This window comes from Entelurus aequoreus, linkage group LG03 (genome assembly GCF_033978785.1).
Source record: "Entelurus aequoreus isolate RoL-2023_Sb linkage group LG03, RoL_Eaeq_v1.1, whole genome shotgun sequence".
Lineage (NCBI taxonomy): Eukaryota > Metazoa > Chordata > Actinopteri > Syngnathiformes > Syngnathidae > Entelurus > Entelurus aequoreus.
Genome location: NC_084733.1, coordinates 45,894,793 through 45,909,869, shown reverse-complemented (window position 1 = coordinate 45,909,869; position 15,077 = coordinate 45,894,793). Strand labels below are relative to the sequence as shown.

General features: G+C 42.1%; 1 protein-coding gene and 1 long non-coding RNA gene across 4 annotated transcripts in view; one reads left to right on the top strand and one right to left on the bottom strand.

Moving 5' to 3' along the window:
• Positions 1 to 12,702, bottom strand: part of LOC133645679 (uncharacterized) — a 47,144-nt gene extending 34,442 nt beyond the window's left edge. For all 3 annotated transcript variants that reach the window (XR_009825175.1, XR_009825173.1, XR_009825174.1), the window contains exon 1: positions 12,559 to 12,702. This is a non-coding gene — a long non-coding RNA (uncharacterized LOC133645679). The remainder of the gene's footprint in view (positions 1 to 12,558) is intronic.
• Positions 12,703 to 12,984: 282 nt separating this feature from the next.
• Positions 12,985 to 14,598, top strand: LOC133646506 (interferon alpha-inducible protein 27-like protein 2A). The gene is made up of 4 exons (XM_062041942.1): positions 12,985 to 13,118; positions 13,227 to 13,256; positions 13,368 to 13,529; positions 14,371 to 14,598. The coding sequence occupies exons 1-4, from the start codon at positions 13,109 to 13,111 to the stop codon at positions 14,454 to 14,456; spliced, it is 288 nt and encodes a 95-aa protein (XP_061897926.1). The 5' UTR covers positions 12,985 to 13,108; the 3' UTR covers positions 14,457 to 14,598.
• The last annotated feature ends 479 nt before the right edge of the window (positions 14,599 to 15,077 follow it).

The window sequence follows — 15,077 nt, the reverse complement described above, 5'->3', positions numbered from 1 at the left end:
ACAGATACCAGTGTTTCCATATATACTTGGTACCCAACAAAACTACAACTAGGATTGGTTATCTGTACAATAAGATCATTCTCGGACCCCTGCAGTCTACATATACCTGTAAACTTAAACATCAGTATTCTCAGTGTGGCGTGGAAGGTGTCTATCCCTAAATCATAAAAAGCTTGCCGGCACTACTACCCCTGTGCTTTCCGAGCAGGATTCTGAGACAGTCATTATATGCAACCTGGAGTTTGCACAAGCTCTCTTTTTTTAACCTCACCTAAAGGGGTGCTGTATACATAGGGGTGCAGTAATATCTAAACAAGTACACCTTTGCATCATCAGAACAGTAATGACATTTTCTCACCAGGATATTGGCTTGGACATACAGCATTCTTCTCTGTCTAAGCATGTCAGCATCACCCTCCATCTTGTCATTGATGATGTGGCCTAAGTATTTGACATTGTTGCACACAGACAGGGTTTGACCAGACAAGTAGAAACCTGGGAAACTAAGATGTTGATCCTCCTTGGTCCTACATATCATTACCATACTCTTTGTGGCATTATACTTGATGTCAAACTTGACTCCATAGCCTGAGCTTATGTTTAGAAGCTGTTGGAACCCTGCACTACTGGGAGATAGAATGGCCAAATCATCAACGCACATAAGGTGGTTGATTAAGGTGTTCCCAATGATGAACCCTGTTCTGCATTCTCTCAACTGCCTTGACAGATCATCCATATACAGGCCACATAGGCCTGGGGACAAAATCCCACCCTGCCGTACCCCATTGCCAATTCTAAAGGGAGAGGATACACTACTCCCCCATTTTACCTGCATCGTCTGCCTGTCGTACCAATATGCCAGAATACGTATGATGCTACCCGGAACATCCCTATGCTTCAGCTTGGTAAAGAGTTTGTGATGGTTGACTCTGTCAAATGCCTTAGATCAGGGGTCTCAGACACGCGGCCCGCGGGCCAATTGTAGTCCGCGGGCTAATTGCGGCCCGCGAGACGTTATTTTGCGGCCCCCACCTTAATATAAAAGTTTAATGTTAGTGCGCCCCGCACGTTTTATATGAATGGTGCTTGACAGCGTTGTGTGCGGAGCTGAAGGAATCTACCAATTACGGTGTGGTATATGGCTCTCGAGGGCCGAACATTGACGTCACTTGTGTGATGCAAGCAGAGAAACGTTTTGCCGCTTTTCCACGAGACCCGCCCGCGCTCTTCCTCCCTCCCTCCCTCCCTCCCTCGCCCGCCTGCTCGCTCTCTCATTCTCTCGCTCTCTCTCTCTCTCTCTCGTTCTCTCTCTCTGTCACTGTGTGTGTGTCTCTATCGCTCCCGCCGGGAGACGAGCGGTCCGGTAGCTTCCGAAGCACTCCGCCGAAGGACCGAGCGACAATACAAAACTGTGGTGCACTGGACCCCAGCGCTGATACTCCGACAGAGAGTCACTGGGCGAATCGGACGTGTAACACGTTAATCGTGATGTTAGCCCGTTCGGGGCTAATTGTGCTACCGTAACTGTAAACTCCACGGCGAGGCCCCCTCCCCCTCCCGTTGGCTCCAGACAGAGACAATTTTTGTTATTTGGGTCCAAAATACCCCTGCGTTAGTGGAAAAGCCAAATATTTCAGTTCATACTCGGTCGCTCTTGATGAGACCACAGACATCACAGACACTGCCCAGCTCGCAATGTCTGTGGAATTGATGACAATTTTGAAGTGATAGAGGAGTTGCTCACAGTAGTTCCAATGCATGGCCAGACCACCGCTCAGGAGATATTTCACCAGCTGTGTGATGCCATTGAGAATGCCGGTTTGTCATGGAAGAGGCTAGTTGGAAAAACAACCGATGGAGCGCCATCAATAACAGGGAGGAAAAATGCACTAGTGACACTTCTTCAAAAAAACTGCATTATCCATCAGCAGGCCCTTTGCAGCAAATGCCTGAAGTTTGATCATGTGATGTCTGTTGTTGTCAAATGCATAAACCAAATCAGATCCAGGGGCTTAAAGCACCGAAGTTTCCGTGCTTTTTTAGGGGAAATGGAGTCTGAATATGGGGATGTGCTCTACTTCACTGAGGTGCGTTGGCTCAGCAGAGGAAACTCGTTGAAGAGATTTTTTGAGTTGAGAGCAGAGGTGAAAGCCTTCATGGAGAAGGTTGGGGTGGCTGTTCCTGTGCTAAGTGATCCCAAATGGCTCATGGACTTAGCTTGTTGACATCACACATGAGCTTAATGTACTGAACAAGAAGTTACAAGGCCAGGGGCAACTCGTCAGTGCTGCCTATGACAACGTGAGAGCATTCTCGACAAAATGTCAGTTATGGAAAGCCCAGCTCCCTCAGACAAACCTTTGCCATTTCCCAGCATGCAAGGCACTTGTGGATGCAGGCACACTGCTTCTTTTAAAGCTTAAATACACAAGTCAGTTCTATGCTTGTTCTTAAAGCCAAATGGGTTGTCTGTGGCGCAAATAAGATCCCCAACTCTGCCTATTATCACTGTGGAAGTCGCTTCCTAGCGGTCCCACTGACAGACACTTCACAGGAGCCAGGCGTGCAAAGTTGAACAAAGTTTTCAATGTGCATAGATTTCCCCAAGTCTTTCTACCTCACAACGTGACTTTTCAGTCACGTCCGTATCCTCTCTTCCCTCCTGCTACCGGCCGCTTACTGTTAAAGACAACAGATGATTAGATTAACACGTACCCCCTGTGAAATCTAATCACCTGCCAGCTGTGTCGCGCCGTCAGCACTGCCACGCCCCCGTCTGATGGTGCTCTGTCATCAGCACCATGGACAAAGGCGGTGACCTTTGCTCCTGCAGGCAGCGCTGGCCCCCATCTCCCTCCACAATCACACTTTCCAGCACTATAGATAGTATGCTGGCTAGGGCGATAGGTTGAGAATTGTCCATACTCCCTACCCTACCAGCCTTGTCTTTACTGAAAGGTACTAAAATAACTGTCAGCATAGCATCTGGCAGGATACCATGTATTACCAACCCTTTAAAGCAGGTGTAGAGCAACACAGCTACCCTAGGGCTTGCTAGCTTCAGGTGCTCTGCAGTAATATTATCCATGCCACATGCTTTGGTATAAGCTAGTTGTCTGATGGCTTGGGAAATGTCATTGGGGCTGATGTGTACCACTTCCTCCTCTGTGTTGCCTGTACAATATAGCTCACTTCTGACACAGTTGAATAGAGCAGCAGTGCTGCCTCCATAGTTCAGTTATATTTCCTTCACCAAATACACCCTCAATGTTACATTGCCATGCTACTTTACCCCTATTTATGTTTTTGACTTCCTTCCAGAAGGAAGTCATGACATTGCTTGACATTGCTGTCAAGCAGTTTCTACGCCATAGAGTCAGCTCTCAGGGCTTGCTCATGCTTGCCAACAAAGCGCACTGCATATTTGTATCGAGTATTGGTGAGCTATTTATGCTCAAAAACAGGTCCCTGTCTAGGTCTACCAGCAATAACCCAGGACTTATGGGCCGCCTTAGCCTCTGCATGTGGGCCAGCTACATATCTGTTCCACCCAGGCTTGGTGTTTTTAGCTTTACTAAAATGAGTTAGTAGAAGTCTGCTGGCCTCTAGTAAAGCATACACAATACAAGTGTACATTTCACAGAGGTCAGCACAGTGAGAAGTGACATTACAGTTGACATTGGAACATAGAATGGCATGCATAGGTAAATGTATTTTGCTCATGAGTTCATCTGATCTCCCACAATACAATACCACATCCTCTGAAGAGAGTTCAGACCAGTTTATCTTGGCCTCACTTGCGCTATTGTCTTCCCTCATTATCTCAGGGAGACTGCCAGTGTCAAGCGTGATCTCAACAGAGAAATGACCAGATGTAGTAGCCTCATACAGTACTTTCATAGACCCAAGTGTTGCATGAGCATCTGCAGTACAAATCAGATGATCAAGCCAGCTAGTTGTTCTGTGGGCTTCCCTGTAATAAGTGAAGCTGTCCGCAAGTAGAAGCACCTGGCTAGATAGTACCAGATTATTGTCTTCACACATCTTTATCATATGTTTGGCAAAGGAGGAAGAATTATCAGAAATATCAGCATTAATGTCTCCCACAACATAAATGGTCGTGCAACAATTATCATCAATAAAATCATTAATAAATGCCAGCCTATTCATATATTCATCATCATTATGTCTAGACTCATATGGTGTGTATATGTTCAGAATAATAAACTCTGTGTTATTCATCCTGACCTGAACACCAACACACCAGTCAGTTTCCAGTCTTACCACATTAATCACTACGTCAAACCTTTTATGCCACAAGGTAGCAACGTCCCCAGGAATTCTCCCTCTGATGATGCCCTTAGAGAGATCTGTAGTTGACTCTCTTGCGCCGTGAAAGTCATCATGAACAGAGTTCAACCCCCCTAAATCCTGTTTGGAGAGGAATGTCTCTTGTAGACAGAATGTCACAATTGTGAAGAAGTTTATCCACTGTGATACGTCACGCTCTGTCCCCTGTGCGCAACCCGCGGCAGTTATATGAGACAACACAAATTAGAGTTTATGAAGATGCAGCCACAGCTTCGTTTCTTCCCACAGGAATATTGCTAGCAGAGAATCTGCGCCCACAGGGTTCAAAATACCTCCTAACATGTACTGATACAACAATTTTTCTCAACAAAAGAGGAGAAATATAAACTTACAGAAAAATCTAAGTTAAAACAATTGTATGCATGTACAACACATAAAACCTTTAGCGTATCAGTATGTGGAATTAAATTGGGGAATGGATTAAGCAAAGAAATCAAACAATGTACTAATATGAATCAGTTAAGAAACTGTTCAACGTGTTTACAAAGTACAAAAAAGAACAATTATGATAAACAGAGGTGGCGACTTGTCCAGGGTGTACCACGCCTTCCGCCCGAATGCAGCTGTGATAGGCTACAGCACCCCCGCGCGATCCCAAAAGGGACAAGCGGTAGAAAATGGACGGATGGATCTTGAACTTTGTTGAAAATTTAACTAATCTTATTCACCTAATTATGTGAATTACAACTTATTCAACTATTTACTGACAACTTTATTATTATTTTTTTAATGGATTTAAATTGTGTGCAATTTAAGACCACACTGCAAAAACTGAAATCTAAGTAAGATTACATTTTTCAAATAAGGGTGATATTTGCTTATTTTTTGTCTGATAAGATCATTCTTCTCACTAAGCAGATTTTGTGTTAGTGTTTTACTTGTTTTAAGTGTTTTAGTCCTAAATTATCTCAGTAAGATATTACAGCTTATAGCTGAGATTTTATGAGGTGCACATTCCCGTCCGTCATCTAAGTTGTCCCAAACGGTAACATTTAAAAAAAAACTGGGCTCCTAGCCAAACGTTGTCTAGAAACAGGTAACAGCTACAGGAAAAGCCTTGTCTTTAAAATGATATGATGATATGACGATGAATGACACTTTTTTATCGTCAGAAACTGTTTGAAGGAACACCTTGTAAACTGTTAGCTGACTTTAAATTTAGTATATTTTGAGTTAGCTAATGTTAGCATGGTTGACGCGGTAAATGGGGGCGGCGGGGATGCGCTCGGGTGGAGGCGCAGTGTTCATTTGAACACTGCACAATAAAACACAGCTTTCTGACATTAGTCATATTAGTGGAAATGGCAGGCAGACTTTACCTAAAATGTAGATACCTATTCCTGCGTAAGATGTGCTTTTGTGCTGCCACCACTGACTTAAAAATCAGGTTATGACCTTATACTGTATATTTACATTGCGAATGTATGTGTTTTTCAGCTGCTAATATTAGCAGCTGAAATATCATCACTATCTGGAGGCAGTTCTCCAGAGGCTGAACAGGTGGATGGTAAGAGCACATATTGAGATTATGTGTTTGTATTAAAACTACTAAAATAACTTTTTTAATTGTTTTATTATTATTATTATTATTTAGTAAATGCAACAGTATCATCATAACTCTAAAACTACAAGATTTATAATAAGGATGCTAGTTTAGGCATTTTATTAGATCATAAAACATCAACTGACAATATTAAGATGTTTTATTTAAAAATGGGCTAATATCTGTGACCCAATACCACAAGAACTGCTAGCATTGTAGTTTACCTGTAATCTTTATGAATTAGAATCATCAAGATTCATTTGTCATGGTAACAGCTTTAGCTCAGTCTGGTTCTGGTGGTTCAGCTGCAAAGAGCAGAGAGAGAGATAACTCTCCTGTTGACTTAAGACTTCAGACTCATTGTAACTATTGCTTTAGTAGTTCAGTTGTGAGAAAGTGTAGTGAGTGGTGTGGGTATACTATCATATTTCATTTTAGAAGGCATTTATATTTTAGTGGTTTAGTTTTAGATAACAAAAATGAAGTTATTGCTTATATAACCATTCATCTAAAAGTAAGTAACTTTGAATATGTGTATGTCTATTCAAACTGTAATGGTAGAAACTGAAACAGTGATTGTAATTTCATTTCAACAATAGGGCCTGTAAGTACTGACAGCCTACAGAGCCAGAACAGACACTACAAAGTTCTACAGGAGCTATACAAATCTAGGCCCAAACCTAACAAGAAGGATGTTGCCCAGCTGTTGGACCTTGAATACCAAGCAAGACTGGCTTACATTGACTCAGATGTTTTGAAGGAGAAGGACAAACCTACCAAGATCCTTCAAAAAAGTGGATCATGTAAGAAAATCAAATCAATTTAAATTGATTTATGTTTAATATGATTGTTGGAGTAATTTCCTTAATTGTTTTACAAATTATAGATTGTTAGCCATTTTAAAAGGTTTAATATGAAGGACAGATGTTTGCAAAAATTGTTTAATAAGTCACAAAGCAGGTTACTCTGCAATTTCTACTTGCATAGTAGGTAAAAAAAAAAAAAAATTCACTAGATTTTGATTGGAATGTAGATTTTAAAAGATATTTGCTATATGTCCGTTTGTGGTAGATAATGGATGAACTATAGCGGATGCGCAGTCAAGGAAATTCCTGCTTCATACCTGAACTGAAGAACTGCTGGAGGACATTTTCTGAGAAGATTCAGTTTTATGGAGTTTTCAAAAAAGTCACGAGACCTCCACTGGCAGATGAAGGTAATTACTCACACATCACTTGATGACTTGAATCCATAGGCTGGCCACAGTAGTGAGTGATGCTGGTGCTGCTCAGTTTCAGACATCCACCAAGTATTCACCATTGACATAACTTGCCAACCATCCTAATCACTCAAACCACTAATGTTTCTTGTCTTGTTGCTCTGTCTTTATCTCTGTTTTTATGGGGTTTTTTTTAAAAACAGACTGCAGTAATTAAAATTATCTTTTTGTTTTACAGTGAAGCAAGCGGTTGCAATGATAAAGGCTTTGCCAGACATCTTTCCATCCCCTATTGCTCCACCAAAGAAGTTGGGGCATGCAAGTGAGGCCATGCTTCACATCCTTGAGGTAAAAAATGTTGGATGACATTTTTTCCTGTACTTCACAGCAGGGCTATTCAGCTGTGTTGTTAAGGGGCACATTTTTAGAAAGCCAAGTGCCAGGGGGGCTAGACATTTTCCTGATTTTTTTTGCACAGTCTTTCAGCATTTTGATGATGGCCAATAGTTGTAATTATTTTATGTTACTATGCACCTTGTGTCACAGCGCAGACTCGAACCCGCTTCCCTCCTGCAACTGAGTGTTCCAGTTCCTCGTCTGGCTGCTCGCCCGGATATGCCCCCGCTCACGCTGAGCGCAGCACGCCCACGCAGCGACAAGCCTGCAGACAATCGGCAATCTTCACACCTGGGACTGATGAGGGCGAGCTGGATAAAGGACCAGTGGACCCAAGGATCCATGCGGGAACTTAGTTTACCTCTTTGTTTACTGTAAGCCTTATGCTCTCTCTATGCGTTTTTCCCTCCGTGTTCTGACGTCCTTGTGGTTCTTCCGCGGTGCCTTCCCGAGTCTCCCCCTTTGTTATCTCCCATTGTTTCACCCGTGGCTTTGGACTGCCTTCCTTGATCCTCGACCCTCGCATGGACACGGACTCTGACGCCTCTCTCTCGCCCTGGATCTTCTGCCTGCCCCATGGACTGCCTTTCCTGCCTTGTTCCTTCTCCTCGTTTCAACATTTGGTAAGACTCAACAGCTAATTATTCATACACATAGTCTTCCACCATACACCCCTTCTGGATATTAGTTCACACTCCATTTCCGTAGTTATTATTATTATTATTATTATTATTATTATTATTATTATTATTGTTATATATAATAAAATACATAGAGCTAGACTGCCCCCTGGTGTCTTTGCCGTCATCTCCACTCAGCTATACATAACACCTTGAATATAATAAAGAGGTGAACAGAAATGTGATTCATATCTTCATTTAAGCAAGTGACATTTACTGTTCTGTTAGTCAGGATTACTGATTGTAAGCATTAGTATGATTTCTGAATTCCACAGCATGTGGCATTTTAAGAATTTTAAGAAAATGATACTACATAATGAGAAATATATTCTTAACTGCTGCCTTTCTATTAAGAAAAATAAACTAGTTTTTAGTACAATCAAATCAAATTAACTTTATTTATAAAGCACATTTAAAATGTGCCACAGGAGAAGCCAAAGTGCTGTACAATGGGCAGGTTAAAAGATAATACGAGTACCGAGCAAACACAACACAACACAAACAGAACACGATAAAAAATAAATAAATAAAACATAAAAACAGCTTCACAGCAGGTGTATTATGGGGCACCATTGCAGGATGGATATCACTCTGTTAAAAGCCATGGAATAAAAGTATGTTTTTAAGAGAGATTTAAAAACAGGAAGAGAGGAGGCCTGTCTAACACTCAGAGGTAGGTCGTTCCAGAGCTTGGCAGCAGCAGCTGCGAATGTTCTGTCACCTCTAAGCTTCAGCCTTGTGTCAGGGACCGTCAGTAGCAGCTGATCGGCTGATTTTAGGGATCGGGTGGAGCAGTAAGGCTGAAGGAGGTCGGAGAGATATGTTGGAGCGAGGTTGTTTAGACATTTAAAAACAAATAAAAGGAGTTTAAAGGCCTACTAAAATGATTTTTTTTTTATTTAAACGGGGATAGCAGATCTATTCTATGTGTCATACTTGATCATTTCGCGATATTGCCATATTTTTGCTGAAAGGATTTAGTATAGAACAACGACGATAAAGATTGCAACTTTTGGTATCTGATAAAAAAAAGGCTTGCCCCTACCGGAAGTAGCGTGACGTAGTCAGTTGAACATATACGCAAAGTTCCCTATTGTTTACAATGATGGCCGCATGAAGTGAGAGAGATTCGGACCGAGAAAGCGACAATTTCCCCATTAATTTGAGCGAGGATGAAAGATTTGTGGATGAGTAAAGTGCAAGTGAAGGACTAGTGGGGAGTTGAAGCTATTCAGATAGGGAAGATGCTGTGAGAGCCGGGGGTGACCTGATATTCAGCTGGGAATGACTACAACAGTAAATAAACACAAGACATATATTTACTCTATTAGCCACAACACAACCAGGCTTATATTTAATATGCCACAAATTAATCCTGCATAAAAACACCTACGTGTTTGTTATGCTAGCTCCTAGCTCCTATGCTAGCTCCTAGCTCCATAGAACACGCCAATACAATTCAAACACCTGATCAACACACACAATCACTCAGCCCAAAAGACCGTTCACCTAACCCAAGGTTCATAAAGCTTATATATTTTTAAAAAGTTACGTACGTGACGCGCACATACGGTCAAGCTATCAAATGTTTAGCAGCCAAGGCTGCATACTCACGGTACCTGATATTCAGCTGGGAATGACTACAACAGTAAATAAACACAAGACATATATATACTCTATTAGCCACAACACAACCAGGCTTATATTTAATATGCCACAAATTAATCCTGCATAAAAACACCTGCGTGTTTGTTATGCTAGCTCCTAGCTCCTATGCTAGCTCCTAGCTCCATAGAACACGCCAATACAATTCAAACACCTGATCAACACACACAATCACTCAGCCCAAAAGACCGTTCACCTAACCCAAGGTTCATAAAGCTCATATATTTTTAAAAAGTTACGTACGTGACGCGCACGTACGGTCAAGCTATCAAATGTTTAGCAGCCAAGGCTGCATACTCACGGTACCTGGTATTCAGCTGGGAATGACTAAAACAGTAAATAAACACAAGACATATATTTACTCTATTAGCCACAACACAACCAGGCTTATATTTAATATGACACAAATTAATCCTGCATAAAAACACCTACGTCTTTGTTATGCTAACTCCTAGCTCCTATGCTAGCTCCTAGCTCCATAGAACACGCCAATACAATTCAAACACCTGATCAACACACACAATCACTCAGCCCAAAAGACCGTTCACCTAACCCAAGGTTCATAAAGCTTATATATTTTAAAAAAGTTACGTACATACGCAAAAAAAAGTTGTGCACATACGGTCAAGCGATCAAATGTTTAGAAGCCAAAGCTGCATACTCACAGTAGCACGTCTGCGTCTTTGTCATCCAAATCAAAGTAATCCTGGTAAGAGTCTGTATTGTCCCAGTTCTCTACAGGCGTCTGTGTATCGAAGTCAAAAGTCCTCCTGGTTAGAGTCTCTGTTATCCGAGTTCTTCCATCTTGACTGCATCTTTCGGGAATGTAAACAAAGAAGCGCCGGCTGTGTACTGTTGTTGCTGACTATGTTCGAAAAATACGTCCATTTCGCACCGACAACTTTCTTCTTTGCTTGCTCAGCTTCTTTCTCCATAATGCAATGAACATGATTGCAACAAATTCACGAACACAGATGTCCAGAATACTGTGGAATTATGAAATGAAAACAGAGCTTTTTCGTATTGGCTTCAATGTGGAAGGCATACCCGTGTTCCCCAGGCTACGTCACGCGCATACGTCATCCTCAGAGGCGTTTCGAACCGGAAGTTTAGCGGCAAATTTAAAATGTCAATTTATAAGTTAACCCGGCCGTATTGGCATGTATTATAATGTTAAGATTTCATCATTGATATATAAACTATCAGACTGCGTGGTCGGTAGTAGTGGGTTTCAGTAGGCCTTTAAAGTTGATTCTGTAACGCACAGGTAGCCAGTGAAGGGACACTAATATAGGGGTGATGTGCTCACGTCTGCGGGTCTGTGTTAGCAGACGAGCAGCAGAGTTCTGCACGAGCTGCAGGCGGGCAAGGGAGGCCTGGCTTACGCCTACGTACAGGGCATTGCAGTAGTCAAGACGAGTCGAGATAAAGGCGTGGATTAATTTCTCGAGATCATGTCCTGATAGAAGCGGTTTCACTTTCGCTATTTGGCGTAATTGATAAAAGCTTTTTTGAACGACGCTGCTGATTTGTTTTTCGAATTTAAAATCTGAGTCGAACTTTACCCCCAGGTTTGTGACACAGTCGCTGAGATACGGTCAGCTACTGCCAACTCCCTCTCCCAACGTTGGAGGAGGGAGAGCGACTTGGACCGAACAACATAACTTCTGTTTTGTCTTCATTTAGGCTCAGGAAGTTAGCTGAAAGCCAGGCTTTGATGTTGTGCAGGTAGTCAATAAGACGTTGAACCGTGTTATTTTGTGTGCCATTGGAAAATAAATCTGGCAATCATCGGCATAAAAATGAAATGCAATACCGTACTTCCTAAAAATAGAACCAAGGGGGAGAAGGTAAAGCGCAAATACAATTGGGGCAAGGATTGAGCCCTGGGGGACCCCATGTGGTAAAGGAGCTGTGGAAGACATAAAACTGTCTATTTTTACACAAAAACTCCTGTCAGTTAGGTACGACCGGAACCAGTTGAGGGCGGCGCCCTTAATGCCCACACAGTACAAGTTTGCTGGTTTCAAGAAATGTAATGCCTAGTGCATATCATTATGTCAAGATAATGGCACTCGCATTTACTTAATTTAAGAATATTTTTCAACATATTGAGAAAAAAAGGTCTCATATTTTTGTTTTCTATCAAGAAAACTGCACTTGTTATTAGTGAGAATATACTTATTTTAAGGTATTTTTGGGTTCATTGAGGTTAGCTAATTTTACTTGTTTTGGAAAGTCTTGACAAGCCAAATTGTCTTGTTCTATTGGCAGATAATTTTGCTAAATTTAAGTAAAATACTCCTAATTTCTGTTTTTTTTTTCTTGTTTTTGAACACTGACTTTTTGCAGTGCAGGAAGTGAACAAACGAGTTTGTAATTGCTATGAAATGGAAAACGGGGATCTGCTATTTCCTACTCCATGTTGTAATTAGAAAATGGACATTTGTGATGTATCGTATTGTAATTATGTGTTCGCATGTTTGAAATAAACTTACACCATCATAGTGTATCTATTTAGCGGCCAACAATATATTTATGACCTCACTTACAGCTTTGGCTTTATATACAGTATCTTTTTAACTGGTTGAACGAATGTGACACAGATTATTTTAGTTCAACAAGTAACAAAAGGGATATTTTCATTTCGGACCGATATGTTAAAGAATAAATTACCTACTTACTCTTTTCTTTCCAGTGATGGAGCGGCTGTGATGTAGGGATCTAGTTTATGCGCAGTTATACTACAGGAGATCAATGTCTGACGCATGTGTGTGATTTGTATCATTCCGCCAAATCGAGCCAAGAGCAAGTGCTGTAAGTGTTCTATGAAGTTCAGTAAAAAGGTTAAAAGAAACAGATCTTCCTCGTTTTATTAACTTCCCAGCAGCTAAACATTCCTGTATTATTTACAGTCGGCTGCAGTGCCCTCTATTGGCTGAAAGGCAGTATTGCAACACTGACACATAAATAACGATGTAGATGTTGTTGTTCTTTTAAACATACACTCAGTCCAGTGGCGACACTGACGTCACAGCATTGCCACAAATCATTGATAGCTGTATGTGAGTGTGTTGTGTTAGTTATATATTCATCCCGAAATGACGCCCTATTGGGTTGGCTCTATTCTGGAGAAACGAAACTTAAGGAAACGACACCCCTTGACTGACCCCGCCTCTTACATTTTAAATAACACCGACCCAGACTGAGAGAGCACGCATCAAGCAGGACGACATGGGATTATGTGAGTTTCTCTACACTTATTCAGCATGGAAAGTAATATATAACGTCAATATTAGCAATTTGACCACCAGGTATTTAACAATGTTGGGGGGGTTATTTTGTATTTCAGTGACGTTTGCAGCTGCAATTGTAGGCGCAGGTAAGATGATGTAAAAACAAGTATTTCTTAGGCAAATTCACATTTCTTCCCCGCTGTTGGTAGACACGCATTTGTTTGTGTCTGCGCCAATGTGGTTGACTTTGGTTCCAGGGACTGCAGTGGCTCTGGCTCCAGTGGTTCTGGGAGCAGTGGGCTTCACCTCAGCTGGGATAGCAGCAGGATCCTACGCTGCAGGCATGATGTCAAGTGCGGCCATCGCCAACGGAGGAGGGGTGGCAACAGGGGGCTTGGTGGCGGTCTTACAGTCTGCTGGTAAGTACAGTCCGTATAATATCAAGTACTCTCATGTCATAATCCAGGAGGAAGTACAAATGGTGTTTTGCAATATCTAGTGTGCAGTAAACACTGAAATGGCCTTTGTAAATGTTGAGGTATTCATTTGACAATATATTTATTATTTTGTTGGTAGTAGTTTTCATTACATCAGTGTATGAAAAACGGCTTATATAGTCCATCCATACATTCATTTTCCTCCGCTTATCCGAGGTCGGGTCGCGGGGGCAGCAGCCTAAGCAGAGAAGCCCAGACTTCCCTCTCCCCAGCCACTTCGTCCAGGTCCTACCGGGGGATCCCGAGGAGTTCCCAGGCCAGCCGGGAGACATAGTCTTCCCAATGTGTTCTGGGTCTTCCCCGTGGCCTCCTGCCGGTCGGACGTGCCCTAAACACCTGGGGGGTGTTCGGGTGGCATCCTGAGCAGATGCCCGAACCACCTCATCTGACTCCTCTCCATGTGGTGGAGCAGCGGCTTTAATCTGAGCTCCTCCCTGATGACAAAGCTTCTCACCCTATCTCTAAGGGAGAGACCCGCCACCAGGCGGAGGAATCTCATTCCAGCCGCTTGTACCCGTGATCTTGTCCTTTCGGTCATAACCCAAAGCTCATGACCATAGGTGAGGATGGGAACGTAGATCGACCGGTAAATTGAGAGCTTTGCATTTCGGCTCAGCTCCTTCTTCACCACAACGGCTTATATAGTGTATTTCTGAACTCCACGCAACCTAAAAGATGACTCATCTGTTAACCGTAGCACTAACGTAGTTGTGTATAAGATAATAAAAGGTGGATAAATACTATGTTTTTCCTCTCACTGTAGGTATGGCTGGTCTGTCAACCGCTGCCACTGCAGGTATTGGTGGTACAGGAGCGACTGTAGCAGGACTCATTGCTGCAATTGTCTGAGACCAAAGCTTTTTTGTCAAAGGGATACCACGACATCATATTATAGTCGTATAAAGAAGTGAACCTCTGTTCATGTTTATGCAAATCATATGATAGTGCGTCTCCTGACAAAATCCTAATAAAATCACGGTTCAGACATTCACTTTTTATGCTGCATATTCTATTCCTGGTTACAAGAATGCTGGAGTCTATCCCAGCTGTTTTAAGATGAGAAGCCTGGTATACCCTGGATCAGGTTCTTCAACTGTCGGCCTGGGGGCCAAATCCGTCTCGGGAATGACGCCATACCAGCCCCCGAGTTCAGGACAAATCCTGGGAGACAAACATTTTTGTAGCAAATTCCTAAAAACACAAACGAGCTCTTGTTGTACAGAGGAACTTGGACCACAAACACATTGGCAGATCTTTGCATTGACATTTTAACCTTGCTCGCAAACATAGAACACTGGGGTCTAAATTAATGATTTACATAATTAAGGTGTCCCTCAAGGCAGCCCTTTTAGTCCTCTGCTTTTTGGCAGTTACATTTCTTTAATAGTGTGATATATTTAACTAAGGTGTTGTTATAGCGTGTTTACTTCAGATGCATTCAGTCATCATTTGTTTAACTTCTTTAGTTAT

Excerpts from the sequence above, each read along its gene's own strand:
- LOC133646506 (XM_062041942.1), top strand. Across the intron at positions 13,257-13,367 it reads AGCTGCAATTGTAGGCGCAG|GGACTGCAGTGGCTCTGGCT; the intron begins GTAAGATGATGT and ends CTTTGGTTCCAG. Across the intron at positions 13,530-14,370 it reads GGCGGTCTTACAGTCTGCTG|GTATGGCTGGTCTGTCAACC; the intron begins GTAAGTACAGTC and ends CTCTCACTGTAG.